The sequence below is a fragment of the Panthera uncia genome, chromosome B4, assembly GCF_023721935.1.
Source record: "Panthera uncia isolate 11264 chromosome B4, Puncia_PCG_1.0, whole genome shotgun sequence".
NCBI classification, from domain to species: Eukaryota; Metazoa; Chordata; class Mammalia; order Carnivora; family Felidae; genus Panthera; species Panthera uncia.
In genome coordinates this window covers 40,704,431-40,719,899 of record NC_064809.1, presented here as the reverse complement: position 1 = coordinate 40,719,899, position 15,469 = coordinate 40,704,431, and the positions used below count along the sequence as shown (strand labels likewise).

The 15,469-nt window shown below is 45.3% G+C and overlaps 1 protein-coding gene and 1 pseudogene across 3 annotated transcripts; one reads left to right on the top strand and one right to left on the bottom strand.

Annotated features, from left to right (window-relative positions):
• Window positions 1-2,050: 2,050 nt before the first annotated feature.
• On the bottom strand, window positions 2,051-11,296 carry C1S (complement C1s). 3 transcript variants are annotated; one of them, XM_049625015.1, is made up of 12 exons: window positions 11,096-11,296; window positions 10,033-10,199; window positions 9,575-9,782; window positions 9,266-9,443; window positions 8,266-8,391; window positions 7,622-7,821; window positions 7,256-7,409; window positions 6,701-6,816; window positions 6,209-6,287; window positions 5,578-5,706; window positions 4,458-4,532; window positions 2,051-3,127 (listed from the first exon to the last, which is right to left on the bottom strand). In XM_049625015.1, the coding sequence occupies exons 2-12, from the start codon at window positions 10,053-10,055 to the stop codon at window positions 2,328-2,330; spliced, it is 2,088 nt and encodes a 695-aa protein (XP_049480972.1). In that variant the 5' UTR covers window positions 10,056-10,199; window positions 11,096-11,296; the 3' UTR covers window positions 2,051-2,327. The 3 variants fall into 3 exon arrangements, with proteins under 3 accessions (XP_049480972.1, XP_049480971.1, XP_049480973.1); XM_049625014.1 differs by having other exon boundaries at window positions 10,033-10,144; XM_049625016.1 differs by having other exon boundaries at window positions 10,007-10,199; window positions 11,096-11,182.
• A 3,173-nt stretch (window positions 11,297-14,469) lies between these two features.
• On the top strand, window positions 14,470-15,257 carry LOC125919796 (glutathione peroxidase 1-like; annotated as a pseudogene).
• The last annotated feature ends 212 nt before the right edge of the window (window positions 15,258-15,469 follow it).

Here is a 15,469-nt window from a genome sequence, read left to right as displayed (position 1 = left end):
AAGCAGACATATATCATTCCCAAGTGACATGTGAGGCAGTCTGATTGATACCCTTTAAATCACAGTGCATGATTCTGTAGGCCTTGGTGACGAGTCCTTCCTGGCTCTAAAGTCTCTGAGGATGATGCATTTAGAACCCCTCTCTGCCATACACCCGAAGTAATGATCTTGTAGTAAAGTGAACCATGCAAAAACCATAACCATCCTACTGCATAAGGCAGCAACAATGAGGGAATTCCGCCCAGATGAGGCAATGAAGGAATACCCCAGCTCATTAGCAAGGGAAAAACCCAAATAGACTGATGATTCTGGCCTGGATGGACTTTCTTTGTCTGTTATTTGTTGGATTCCAGGCTACCTGTTTTCCCCTATTATTTCAATTATTTCTCCTTTGATTCTTCAGACCTTCAGTCACAATTCTGGTTACTTCAACATGTGTTAACCTCCAGTCTAAGGTCAGCTGTTGAATTTAGCCCTTTTGGTCTATGAAAAACGAAAGTCCTTTCTTGATGGGCCCCAAATACACACCTTTTGTGTAAAACACACACACACACACACACACACACACACACACTTTTTGTGTAAAAACAAAACCAAAAAACTGGTCTCCTAAAAACCTCACGTCCCATCAAACAGACCAGAGTCTTCCTGAACTCCTACTCTTACTCGCAGTCTGTGGCTTTCATAAGACACCCAGTTAGGGCAACTGCCACCCTAAGACAGGCCTCCTGTCCACAGTTTTAAAAATACTAGTCTCAGGGGTGCCTGGGTGGCTCAGTCGGTTAGGTGTCCGACTTGGGCTCAGGTCATGATCTCACGGTTTGTGGGTTCGAGCCCCGTGTCGGGCTCCGTGCTGACGGCTCAGGGCTCTGAGCCCACTTCGGATTCTTTGTCTCCCTCTCTCTCTGCCCCTCCCCCACTCGCACTCTGTCTCTGTATCACTCAAAAACAAATAAACATTAAAAAAAAAAATACTAGTCTCAATTGTGTGGTTGTTTTTCATTCCTAATCCATCTTGTGGGGAGGAGGAAGGTTGTGTTGTTTCTGTTTTTGTTTTTAATTTCCACTCCCTTGTAAAAGAATAGGAGGGAGAGGCTTTGGGTCCATCCATCCTCACCAGAATTTTCAGCTATAATGTCATGGCACAGAGTTTAATCCAGAGAAGGCATTGTTGCCTGACTGACAACTGATCAAAGCCAGGAGGAAAGCAGATAAGAGCGTGTTCAATTTCTTCTTTTCTTCTTTATTAAGCCATAATATTGTATTATGCCAAAAAATATTGTATTATACAAATGAGTATTAAAGGAAAATTAATTTTCAGAGACACAAATAATTCATACCTCAAAATTTTATACTTAAAGATCTTAAACAGCCAATTCTGTCGTTTGTGGACCTCTGCATGAGGTTCAGGTTTGTTTCATAAATTTCAGGGGCGCCTGGGTGGCTCAGTCGGTTGAGCCTCCGACTTCAGCTCAGGTCACGATCTCGCGGTCCGTGAGTTCAAGCCCCGCGTCAGGCTCTGGGCTGATGGCTCAGAGCCTGGAGCCTGCTTCTGATTCTGTGTCTCCCTCTCTCTCTGCCCCTCCCCCGTTCATGCTCTGTCTCTCTCTGTCTCAAAAATAAATAAAACGTTAAAAAAAATTTTTTTTTTTTTTTAAATTTCAAACGCACCTTATGGTACCTTGTACTGATGACATTCGTGCTGACCCACAATATCCAATAAATCTCAATTAGAAGAGAGAAGAAAATCTGAATTGCCTTTTCATGACAATTAAATATTAGCTACTAGATGACTGAATTTCCATGACACAACAGCCCTTTCCTCACCCTTCTCTGGGGCTGAGGTCCTGATGCGGAATAAGTCAAGTCAGCCAAAACTGAGTTTCAAACATGATTTATTACAAGTAGATAGTAGACACTGAGTATGATAAGGTAAGTGGAACTTCAAACGGTAAAGGGGAAACAAAAAATCAAGGGTATGCCCAACAATAAATTTCACAATCAGAACCGTAACGCCAGGCAATCATCAGGAGGGGGGAGAGGGGACTCACTAGGGAATAGCGTGAGATAGGAGCATCCTTCTCGTGTTGTTATCCATAGTTGGGATTCAAGGGAGAGGACCCCCACAGATTCAGACCACACCGAATGGCCAGCACAGTGTAATGTTCAAACACTCCTGCCAGCCAAGTACCCCAACAATCAGGTTCTATTTAAATCACACTCCCAGGTCTTTTTTCAGTCATAGTGAAATCGTGGGAATATTGAGAGGAACAGAAAGCAAATGGATTGGTCATAGCCCTTGAAGAAGCTGGTGGTCTATGTATGGATTAGTCCACACTGGGGGGACTATTTTCTTGCATTGTCTTCTTTATCCAGTCAATGTAGTTCTTTACTCGTGTGTAGATTCCATAGGTTCCACACTGAGGGCCCCAGGACACCAGACCAGCTACATAGAATTTGGGGGTCTCTACACTGGGGATCTGTACAGCAAAAGCTCCGCCACTGTCCCCTTCACAGCTATCAACACCCTTCTGTCCTCCAGCACAGATCATGTTATTAGTGAAAACGAAGGCATTTATATCCAGTTTAAGATTTTCCCCTTTCACCTCCCGGCACCTTTCTAAGGGAGCAATGGGTAACTTTGCTCCTCTGAGCTGGCGCACATGATCTTTTTTCTCCGTTCGGCCCCAGCCTGAGATCAGTCCCAGGTCTCCCACTGAGGGATTGTATTCTGAGGAGGTACCTGGCAGGCAGATAGGGGAGACAGTGGGTCCCATTTTCACGGGCTCTTTCAGCTGCACAAGTGCAATGTCATTGTCAAAATTCTTCCGTGACTCTGGGTCATCCAACAATTCCCAACCCGGATGAATAATCACACGCTCAGCAGTAAGCATCTTGGTTTTTGTCAGATCTGAGCGGAGTACTGAGGTGGACCCAACGTACATTCCTGGGTTATGGTTTCTCTCCACGACGTGGGCGGCTGTCAGCACCCAGTACTCATCGATGAGAGCCCCACCAGCCCGTGGGTCTGAAAAGAAGACTTGCCAGGGGAAATTTTGAATATCTGCAACAGATCCTCCAAATATCCTCTGTCTTCCTACAAAGGGCTTACTGGGAACACCACAGACTAGGAAAGAACAAGAACAAGGTGGAGAGGGAATAAGAAATAAATTATTGGCCTCCTACAGATCCTCCAACTACTCAAAAACTTGCCGGGCTTCACAATTCTCTAGCACAATAGGGCCAACCCTCCATTTGGTCAACCATCTGAGTATCTGACTCATCCTGAATGTAATCACCAAACATCTCACTTTTCCAAAGCCAGGCAGGCTCGTGGGAGAGAGTCTGGTGTGTAAACTGAGGAGTCCAAATGAGCTAGTGCCTCACACTATGAAAACAGCCCTCTAGAGGTACACTTCATCCTAGGTTCAGCACATGGGGACAGCGGCCCAACTGGAGGCAGTGCTGGGAAATTCTTTCCTCATACAGATGATGGAGGAGGCAAGCGTTCTACCTCCTTCTGACGCCCAGACCAAATGCTTATCGCCTTCTGTACCGAAGTCCTAACTGCAGCCGAGGCCCTCCTAGTAATCCATGGACGTAGGGCAAAGAGAGGGTTCTCTTCTTTCATCACTCATTTCAATTCTCCATTGATTCCAGGCCTGAATATTTTGCCATTACCGAATGCAACTACCACTGAATTTTATTCCAGACCAAGTCAGTTTACCTAAATCCCTCAGTAGTCAGCCTGAGTGGACTCTGAGTTGAGCATAATATCAGGCTTTGGACTCAGACAGACCTGGGTTCAAAGTCTACTGCTGCCTGTTACTAACTCTGTGACCTTGTATTCAGTTCACTCAACTCTGAAACGGAACTAGTAACACCTCAAAGGGTTGTTGCAAGGCCTGGAATGAGATAATAAATGCGATTAATTAGCTCAGTCCCTAGCTCTCAATAACACTGTTGTTACTACAGGATCATCAGTATTGTTCTGGCTTTGCCTGAAAGCCTTCTTCTATTCAACTCTGATCTGTCTGCAATTCTTCCTTTCTTTTATTCCTCTATACCGTGTTGCCATATAGACTTTTACATAATAACTGAGCTATTTAGCCGGTCTTGTTTCTGCATGTGGAATCCTCACTCTCAATTTTCGGGCCCTGTTTTTAGCAATTCTTTATCCCCTTATTGCATCTACTTTACCGAATCTAACTGGCCCTCCCTCTGCCACCAACTGTCACTGGCTGATTTTCTATTTCCTGTCAGTTGGCCTGAGTCAGGGCGGTGGAGGAATTCCCCAAGGCCCTGGCGGGCCCACAGCCCAGTGTTATCTCCACCTCCCTGGGCTAGACCCAGAGTGTTAAGTCCTTTCCCAAAAAGACTGCAGCTACTTTCAGAGAGTGGGCCCCCTCACCTCCACCTATGTCTGTGGTCTCTCCCCAACCCTGAGCCCTGATTACCTGGAACACATTTTGGCAGCTCGGTGCCCAGCAACTCATTCACCCAGCTCCCGTTGCCAGCACAGTGATACTCCCCTGGAATAGCACAAGGGACACAGGACACACTCACCACCACATCTTCTCTCTTCCATCCCCCCCTTCCATTCAGAGCCTCCGCAACTCTGGCGTTTGAGGAGGGAATCGAATCAAATCAACTAGAACAGAATGTTGAGAACACCCTCGAAACAATCCTTCTGTCCTCTATTTTGCCAAAGGAGGGAAAGGAAGAGTCCCCAAAGCAGAAAGAGGGTTATGGTAGAGATTGGAAAAATGCTTCCAGTGGGAAAATAAATTCAATTAAAAGCAACAAAGTGGTACATATTATGTCTTAACCCATCTTTCATCTAGTACTGCCAAGTCCCCTCCATCAAGAAAGCCAGGCATTTGGGGGCGCCTGGGTGGCTCAGTCGGTTGAGCATCTGACTCTTGATTTTGGCTCAGGTCATGATCTCACAGTTCATGAGTGTGAGCCCCTCATCAGGCGCTGCACTGACAATGCAGAGCCTGCTTCAAATTCTCTCTCTCCCTTTCTCTCTCTCTGCCCCTCCCCTGCTTGTGCTCTCCCTCTTTCAAAATAAATAAATACATAAACATTAAATATATATATATATTTACATATATGTATGTATATACATATACATACGTATATGTATATATATACATATACGTGTGTGTATATATATATAATATGTGTGTGTGTGTGTGTGTGTGTGTGTATATATATATACTTTTTTTTTTTTTTAAGCAGTCATTTGGTATGGTGACTTGATACTGGAAGCATTACTCCCGTAGGTTCTACATTAAATAATTGGCCAAAAGCTGGATAACCACATGAATATGGATATCATAGGGGGAATTCCTGCCACAGTTGTGAAACCGAGCTAGGTGACCTCTTTGATTCTCTACAGATGATCCTATATCCCCATAGGAAAACTGCATCACTAGACCAAGCCAAGAGAATAAATAAAGTCTATACCATCTCCTTCATTTCTCTCCAAATTCTCTCCAACCCAGAAAGAGGGCGCTATTCACTCTCCAACTCTCACTCTTTCTCCTCTTTTCCCTAGTCAAAGAAACCTACCACTTTCTTCATTTTCCATGTAGTAATATGGTTCCTCACAAGTATAGCGAATGACAGAACCAAATAAAGTATCTTCTGGATCTTCGACTGTACCATGCTGAATGGGTTCAGGAATTCCACAGTCCACAGCTATCAGAGGAAAGCAGGAGAGTGATGGTCAGGAAAACCACTTCCTTCCAGAAGGAGTCATTGGAGCCAGTTCCATCCTCCAGGCCATGTTCCTCACTCCTTCCCCACCCGCACATCCATAAGGACACCTGGGCTGAATCTCCCCAGATCACTGAGTCCTGCCAAATCAGATAGCCCCTTGAAAGCTATAAGGAGTTGTAGCTTCTCAGTGGTTGGTGGAGGCCCCTGCAGAAGCCAGGAATGGACCTCGTTGGTGCTACTAAGTCTACCAACCCCACAGCCTCTTTCTTTGAAAGAAGCCTGCTAATCTGGCCAGTCTAGGACCAGAACTGGGCTGGCAATTAATTGGCTGGCTTCTCTTCAAAAAATCCAACCCACTCTCTCACAAGCCTAAGAGGAAAACATGAATTTGAATCTTGATGAACCCATCTTTCAATTCCCTTGGAAAGGAAAAAAAAAAAAAAAAAAAAAAAAAAAAGTCCCATTTTAAAGAGATACATACGTTGACATTTCAGTTTGGAATTACTCCACTTTCCATCACTTTGACAAGTAGAATAGAAAGATCTCGAGCCAACACTTCCCTGGAGAATAATACACATCACCATTAATTTATAAGGAGAGATATGAGAACCCAAAATCAAGAATGGAATCTATCTCTCGCCTTGGATCAATGAGGAGTCATGACCATAAGAAGTTTGGGGACATCTTATCTTAGCAGAATGACCCAAAGCACCCAGGAGTGGAGGCTAAAAGACAACTTTGTCCCAACATATCAGAATCCCTTCCTCAAGAAGACTGAAGGCAGAAGGAGAATGTCAATCTGGCCAAGGAGCTCCATGACTTACAAGGAAGGACTAAAGATCCTGCAGTATTCTGTTTATGGAAAAGGGGTTATACCTTGCTCAAACAAGGACATTCAGTAAACCATTAGATAATTCCAGTATGCTCATCCTGACTTAGAGATTAGGGAGAAGCCCCTAAATTTGTACTTTACCTGTACGACTTCAAACCCTTCCAGGCAGGTTATCCTCACCACATCTTTGAACACATATTTTGCTTTCTCAGGCTCCCAAACAGAATTGTCAGTGACGTCTTTGGGACAAGGGATTGCTTGGAAAGAACAGGGGGAATCAAATTACCAAATAGTTGGAGAATCTCTATTCTATTTACATCACCTTCACACTTTCTAAAATCATTCAGTCATCCTTAGTTCTGATGCTTAACATTCCAATGCAGATGTCTAAAACAATATGGCCTTACCTACTCCAAAAAGAGTCATTAAGGCAGTTTCATCCTCCCAGCTGTGTTAGTACATACTAACAAACCACCCCACGTTGTACATACTAACCACTCCACGTCATCTGCACCCACAAGCCCAGTTGAAGGATTCCTAGAGGTCCAGGCATTTCTAATGACCACTGACAGATTTAGATCTTGCTGAAGAAGTGACGTATCTCAGGTGAACTATCCATACAACCATCTACCTGTTTGGATTTTACGTTGTCTGGGGACTTTGGTAGCACCAAAGACCAACTTATAGGTTACTCACGATCTCCATGGTAACGAAGTTTCCAGCCCCTTTTTTGCTCTGTTTGGTCAGTTTGGAAGATGATATTAAGAGCATTGCTCCTGGTTTCAATATTTAGTGGCCCAGGGAATCCATTACCACAGTAAGGACCAAATTTCTTGTCTCTTGCAACAAACTGAAAAGAAACAAAATGGTGAAATCAGAAGAGAGAAAGAACTAAAAGATACAGGTAGGTAAAATGGAGGGGACAAAAGTAAAGAAAGTAATAAAAATAACATAAAATAAGAAGGAGAAGAAGAAAAGAAGGGGCAGAAGGAAAGACAATTTGTCTTTGGGGAGAAATTGATCTGTGTGAGTTGGGAGGAAAACTAATCATTCATCACTCACAACTAAACTGTCAGGGCAATGGCCCCCTGAATCAGCTGGTTCCACATCAAAATCTTCTCTCCGCACAGTCACGACCACTTGGTATCCCTCCTCCAAGAGGACCTGATATTCACACCTTGAATTCTCTGGGTATGGATTGGGATAATTGGGACTTGTGATCTCCCCAATCAGTGCCGTGAATACATCCCCACTGCAATTGACTATGGGAGAAACAGAGAAAAGGGCAATCAAATATAGGGTCAAGGAAAGGAGTTCCTGCTCCATTCTGTGACTCTTCTCATGAACTTACCATCCCTAACTGGAGCCCCCATGCCACAATTACATACCCCATGCAAATCAGTAGAGATACCCAATGCCTACTCAGTTTCCATCACATTGCATATGATAAAGCCTTTCATGGTTATGAACAGCCCCAGGTAGACTCTTTACAGGCATCTATTTCTCCTCTCCAATTCATTAACTTGACCCTGTAGGCTTGTCTTCCTCCACTCTTGGGGCTCCTCCACAGCTTATGGGTAACTAAAGATAGGTGCCAAAGCAAGGCTGAGGCTAGTCAAAATTAGAAAGGCCAACAAAGATCTAACTGAAGCCTCAAACCATTCCAAACCCCAGGGAACACGCACCCCTCTTGATGCCAAGCTCACCTCCACAATTCTTCATATCATCATGGAGGAAGTATTCTGGAGGGCAGGAGCAGTAATAACCACCCATGAAGTTGTTGCAGAAGTGGCTACAAGGGGCATTGGCAAAGTCTGTGCACTCGTTTACATCTAGAAAAAGCAGAGAAAGACTGAGGTCAAGGACAGAGACTTAGAAGGAAGAATGAGTTTAAACCCAACCCTACAAGGGTAAGAAAGGGTAGGAACAGCCTGTTACTTAAATAAATGAGGGAGTCACCTTTCAGGATGGTATTATTCTGTGTTACTCTCCTGAAATATGATTCGAGAGTTGTGCCCTGCCATTGCACAGCTATAAGGGAGCTCTCAATGCCAGAGACCGTTGGCCTTTCTCACAGAGCATTTCAGCTCCAGAGACAACACTCTATAGGCTCAACATGATGAAATGTCTACTTCAGGGAGGAGCAATTAGTACACTTATCACTTTATAGGATTTGGGCACTTGCGTTAAATCTAAACAACAGTTCAGCCTTATGAGATGTTCTAACTTCACTTTAACCTGGAGTTAGGTACAGAAGCACCCAGAATTTGAAGGTTTGTTTGCCATTGGATGGGTTTGAATACCACGCATTCTTCGTGTGATTCTTGGCAAGTTACTTAACTTTCCTAGTCTTCTCTTTCCTTATCTTTAAGTGGAGATCATAATACCCACCTTGAAGAGTTGAGGTGAAGCTTAAGTTAATATAGGTAAAATTCCTGGATTTTAAAATTCCTGGGTTTTAAAATCCCAGTTTATAGTGGTTCTCAATAAATCACTATTTATTACCTATTTTTACCATTATCATCATCACCCCTAAGATACCACGTGTTTGAATTTCACAAAGGCAATTCCTGGAAAGACAGACCCAAATCAAGTCAACGCCTCTTAAGAGTTACAAACAGGATCCTTATTTGCTGAATTGCTGTTTGTTCTGCTTCTAATCTTTTAGCTGGACCCATGAGGCACATAAAGAGGGGTGAGCCTTACCTACAGCGACATAGTAGGCAGCAAACCCAGTGAAACGTTCTTCATTGGAGAAGTCTGACTTAAAGATCACCCGGAGTTTATGGTACGGGATTTGGAACCCTTCCACGATGGGAGAGTTGGGACTCTTGCTGGTCCTCTGCCCACAGAGTTTCCCTTCTTCAAAGTCTCCTGACATTATCTAAGAGAAGAATCAAAAGGAAGCTGAGAAAGGGTAATATTTTGGCAGGGAGGTCAGAAAAGGGGACAGAGGGAATAGAACATTCCACCACCACCCCCAGCCCTATCCTTTATGCGCTTATTATAATATACCTGCACTGAGTCATATGCGCAGTTCTCCGACAGCTCTATGTCCAGATGGGTGAAGTAGAGGTGGATCCCATACCCTTCAGGAACTTCTATATCCCAAGATTTCTCTACCTCATTGGGGTATGCCTGAGGATAGTTAGGGGACAGGATCTCCCCATACATAGTAGGCTCGGCGTAAACGGATGCCAAAAGGGAAAACAAGAAGACGCACCTGAAAGAAAAGACATACGGAGACGTGGGTGACCCAGGTACTGGCAGACTAGTGAAGTGCTCTAGCATTTGTCATGGGCAGAAGGGAGGGGAAAGGAAGAGGGCAAGAGCACGTGGAGAATCTCGTTGGAATAAAGCAAAAAGGCCTAGGCTGAACCAAAACCTGGGCTTCAGAGCCGAGCTGTCTTCTTGAGAAGATAAAGGGAATAGAGCCCATGTACGTACATCTCTGTAGACTCGTGATCGCTTACCGCATCTCTGGCAATTTGTTCATCCCTGGTGAACGGCGGTGCGCCTCTTGGTCCTGGCTCTCTGCGCCTCTGGACTTTGGAGCAAAGGGGTGGCAGGCCCGGCTGTATTTGTCTAACAAACACAGGCACCTTCTTTGGTGGTGGGGTCACCTGGGGTTCAGTGTCACCTTCGTGACAATAACACACAAGCTAAACAAAGCCGCACACTGATCACTGCATGAGGCCTGTCCTCTCCCCGCCACCCTGGTTCTACTTCAATTCATTTTCTAGACTAAAACTAGAGCTAATCCTTCTCCCATTGCTTCTCAGGATCTTCTCCCAGTTTTTCTCCAAAAGAATAAGCACTTTCTCCCAATTTTCTTCCTTCCCTGTTGCCCTCCTTCACCCCTACTCCCCACCCCTGCCCCCTCTCTATCAGCCTCTCTCCTGCCCTCACAAAACAATATCCCCGTTTCCACTCAGGCTTTCAGGCGTCTTTCCCCATCATGACTATCCATCTAAGACATTTCTCCCTCCTCTTTCGGCAAAGATCCCCCTTATCACTTCACGCCAGCTCTCTTTACTATGTTTACTGTCGCACATATTTCTCTTGGTGCTCCCGATGACCACTGATGGAGGAAAGAGCTTCTTTTACTAGGGGAAGGCAGTGACCTTAGGAGAAGTGGTCTGACACAGGGTTGGGTGGGAAATGAGAAGAAGGGCAGCTGAATGACCAGAAACACAAAAGGAAGGAAAGGTATTCCCTCAATTTCCTATGTTAATTTTCCAGGGTTTGGGTTTGTTTGTTTGTTTGTTTTCCCTTTACTAAAAAGAGGAGATCTCTTTCCAAAGTTAAGAGGCTTGCCAAAAATGTTTCTAACCCTAAAAACAGTGGTAAGTAGTGGGGTGGCGGTGGGGGGAGGGGGGGCCAACCTAAGAGAAATAGGTTGCCTCTCTTCTGCCTTCTTTTATTCTGCTCCTTCCAGCACCCCCCCATCTTTGCCCGCAACCTTCCTATGTGAAGTTTTCTGCCTTTCTTTTTTCTTCCATCAAAGCTCTGCTCTTCCGTTTTTAAGGTTTTTACCTTCAGCAGCTGATGGGAGCAAGTGGGTCAGTCCCCTCTCTCGTGCCAGCAGGCATGCTGGGCGACCCTGCCGACTCGCAGGGAGAGCAGCTCAGGGCCTGGACGCTCCCTCTGCAGGAACCTCTGCCGGCCTCCCTGTCCTGGTTCTGTTCATATGATTCTCTACCCCAGTGTGCATGTCTGAAATTCCCTGATCTAAACAAATGGGGGGCTGGGAGACCAGGACATAGGGAAAGGGTAACTCAGCCTTGATCTTGGAGCTCCCTCTGCTTTTGAAACAAGAACTGCATACTCCGGTCAGGACTGAGGTCCCTGCATCTGGGGCTCCAGAGGGAGAAAGGAGGAGAGGGAAATTCCACCGATTGCCCAACGTTCTTTTTCAGCCAAAGGGTGTGTTAACAGAGTTTTCACAGAAGTCAGGTGACTTGTAGGAAAAGGAGGGGATTAATATGGTGGGGGAAAAGCCAAACCCAGAAGGTCCAACCCTCCAACTGTGTATGAATCATGACTTAAGGGAGAGTACTTACCAAAAATGCCTCTCATCGCTGCCCTTAAAGCAAATTTAATGGTTAGATAATGACTTAGACCTAGACCCGAGCTGGTGTGGGATGATGCTCTTCCTCTTCCTAAAATCCCCGCCAAGCATCGAAATCCTATCCACCAATCAAGCCCCAGTTCAGATACAGTCCAGTCTCTTATCCATAACCCTTGGGTCCCAACGGGTTTCAAAATTCAGAATTTTACAGATTTTAGAAAGGCAGTGCAGGACATGGCCCCAATGTTAGGTAACACCTTCTCCCCCCCACTCCCCTCGAGGGGCTGGGACAATGCTCCATTATCAAACATTAATATTTCTGCAGCTAAACATATTGATCTTCACAGTAAGCGGAATAACTAAAATTATATAATTTGGTTATAATTAAATATTATATTTATACATTCCTTATAGTTATAAATTACCTTACATCGGTTCAGGTCAGGTGTTGCCACCAAAGAGGTTTTGGTGTCAAACTTGAAAACAAGCAAACAAACAAACAACAACAACACACACACACACACACACACACACACACACACAAACACAAAAAGGCTTTTGTAATTCAAAGTTGCAGCTAAGGGACCAAGGGAGGCTGTACGATTCCTCCACAAAGCCTTCCCTGATCTCTCACCTCCTCTTTGTGTCCCTTTTTACTTCCTACCCCTATTTGGTAACTGCATTCCAGTGAATCTACACCTTATCGAAGGAAGATGCTCCCTTCTTTTACACACTACTAGGAATAAACACTTGCCAGTTAAACTGTGATATATCATTGATTATAAGATGAATCTTGATTTCAGGAGCATTCAAATGTTGGGGGAAACCACGTGCCTTGAAATCGATTGTACTGGGCCTGGAATCAAAGGACAGGTCCAGGACCGGTTCATTACCTAACTTCTCAGCTTCTTCAAGTATAAAACAGAGAGAGATAACATCAATTCTGCCTACCTTACATGGCTGTCAGAAGACTCTAATGAAACAGTGAAAGAGGGGCGCCTCAGTCGGTTAAGCGTCCAACTTCAGCTCAGGTCATGATCTCACGGTGATGATCCGTGCTGACGGTTCAGAGCCCGAAGCCTGCTTCACAGCATGCATCAGCACACGGCGAGAAAAAGAGAGCATCTTACCAAATTGTCCAGGATTCCTTCCCCTTTTCCTTCTGAATTCAACACTCAACAGAAAAGTTAGTGACTCTCTCCTACTCTTCCGTGTTTTGACTTCTCCTTTTCAATTTTGCCATCCAACTAGATTATTTTATTTTCCCCTCTAAATCTCAAGACACATGTGAGGACATTCTCTGGGCCCTGCTACCTTCCCTGGGTCAGCAAGAGGTCAAGCCAAGGACTCTTACAGTGACAGGGGACATGTTACATAATCTGCTCAGTATCCTGGGGAGTCACAAAAAACGATGGTGCTTATCGCCATCCTCAGGGCCATCTGAACCCCAGCTGAGGTGACAATGCTAATATACAAACCACAAATTTAGAACCTTCCGTGTTAGTATTAAATGTAACTAACACACATGGGTATAAACATGAAAAGGACATTTTATCTTGATTGATTGATTGATTGATTGATTCAAGTGGAGTTTTTTTAAGTTTATTTATTTTTGAGAAAGAGAGAGGGAGGGAGGGGCAGAGAGAGAGGGAGACAGAGAATTCGAAGGAGGCTCCACACAGTCAGTACAGAGCCCAACATGGGGCTTAATCTCGCTAACCATGAGATCATGACCTGGGCCGAAATCAAGACTCAAATGCTTCATCGACTGAGCTACCCAAGCAGCACAAACATGAGAAGTATATTTTAGGTTATAAGCACTAGCGCTACTCAGAATCCTAACTATCATATTATCATATTCACAATGTTAGGGTCTCTGAGGGGCTGAATAATACCATCCCTCTTTCCATTCCAAGTTCTAGAGAGATGCAGAAATAAAACAAAAGCAGCAAACGGAGCCCAAAGTAATATCTCTAATAGCAATAAATGCCAAGATCAAGCAAGTAGCCTAGTGTAAAAGCCAAATAGTGGCTAACTGACTGCCAGAGTTAGAATTACCCTTCTAGGGGAGCCTGGGTGGCTCAGGCAGTTAAGCATCCGACTCTTGGTTTTGGCTCACGTCGTGATCTCACGGTTGGTGGATTCAAGTTCCACACTGGGCTGTGCGCTGACAGTGTGGAACCCACCTGGGATTCTCTCTCTCTCTCTGCCCCTCCCTCCCCCCAAAATAAATAAGCTTTAAAAAAAAAAAAAAAAAAAGAATTACCCTTCTAGACACAGACAATGCTAGTCCAGGGAAGGCCTTCTCAAATAGAGAATACGTGCTCCCCTTGGACAGCTCACTCTCAAGAGGAAGAAGAGCCAAGGTAAGGACATGCCCACATATTCTTTCTGCCTTTACCAGGTAGATAAATCACTCTATCTCCCCAGAGCTGTGAGTGATGGAATGGAGTGGCCACAAGAGTCATATCATGGAGCTCTCTCCATCGGGAAAGATCTATCAGAGGTAGTACAAATATTTCCCCCAACACTCCCAAGGCTTTTCTTCTTTAACCTGTTAGATTTGACAATTAAGCATACAATGAGCTAGGCAGACTACCTGGGAGAAAAGGCTCAGCAATCTAATGAGGGCTCCATTCGGCCAAGGCCAACCACTGCTCCCCTTTTGTGTCCTCCAACACCACTGGCCCCAGAAGCCCCCCCAAATGATTCTGAACAATTCATTAACGTTAAGTATATTCCGCACCCAAGGTTGGAAATTCACCTATTCCATTCCCATCCCAGATTACACCCAGCCTTGTCAGCCAAGACAGCTATCAGAGCTCTGCAATGGGATTAAATGACGGTATTAAGAAATTCCAACAATAGAAATTCTTGTCCTGACAGCCCGCGCCGTATGCCTCTCTACTCGAGGCCCCGCTCTGGGTGTAGACCTCTGCGTGCGTGCTGCTGGCCTGCGGGGAGCCCAGGGCCTGGGTTCCCTGCGGGACAAGTGCTGACAGGAGAACGTGGCGTTGCTCTGAGGCACAACCGTCAGGGACTACGCCCAGATGAACGAGCTGCCGCCGCACCTCGGGCCCCAGGCCTGTGGTGCTCCGCTTCTCTTGCAAGCAGATCGTGCATCAGGAGAATGCCAAGAACAAAGAGATCCGAAATTCCCTGAGTACTTCCCACTCAGTGGCCGTAGCTGGTTCGAGCCCAACTTCACGCTGAGAAGTGCCAGGGGAACAGCGCGCAGGCGCACCCCTTCTTCGCCTTCCTGCGGTAGGCTCTGCCTGCCCCTAGTGACGACGCCACTGCGTGCACGACCCACCCCAAGTTCATCACCTGGTCTCCAGTGTGCCCACCGACGTCACCTGGAACCTCGAGAAGTTCCTGGTAGGCCCAGATGGTGTGCCTATGCGCAGGGACAGCTGCTGCTTTCTAACCATCCACATGAAGCCTGACATCGAAGCCCTGCTGTGCCTAGGGCGCCCCCTACCCCTGCTGCTTGGCAGTCACAGCGCGGCCCTCTGGGGATTTCATCAAGGATGGTGTTTTCTCGAAATCTGCGTGGAGGAACACCTGATGTCCAGGAAAATCTCCTGAGATGGGCGCTTCTTGTCCATCCCAGCATCCGCTCTCCAAACCAAGGCTCCTCACTAGTATAGTGTCGGGTGTCATCAGAGAGGAAGAAAGAAAGAAAGAAAGAAAGAAAGAAAGAAAGAAAGAAAAGAAAGAGAAAGGAAGGAAAAAAGAAAGAAAGAAAGAAAGAAAGAAGAAAGAGAAAGGAAAGAGAAAGAAAGAAAGAAAGAAAGAAGAAAGAGAAAGGAAGGAAAAGAGAAAGAAAGAAAGAAAGA

What these genes read in the sequence shown, in the direction of transcription:
- C1S (XM_049625015.1), bottom strand. Translation starts at nt 10,055, where the DNA reads ATGAACAAATTGCCAGAGATGCG. An exon ending in CATGGAAAATGAAGAAAGTG is followed by an intron (nt 4,533 to 5,577) that starts GTAGGTTTCTTT and finishes GTGCTATTCCAG; the next exon opens with GGGAGTATCACTGTGCTGGC. An exon ending in GCTGCCAAAATGTGTTCCAG is followed by an intron (nt 3,128 to 4,457) that starts GTAATCAGGGCT and finishes GTTCTTTCCTAG; the next exon opens with TCTGTGGTGTTCCCAGTAAG.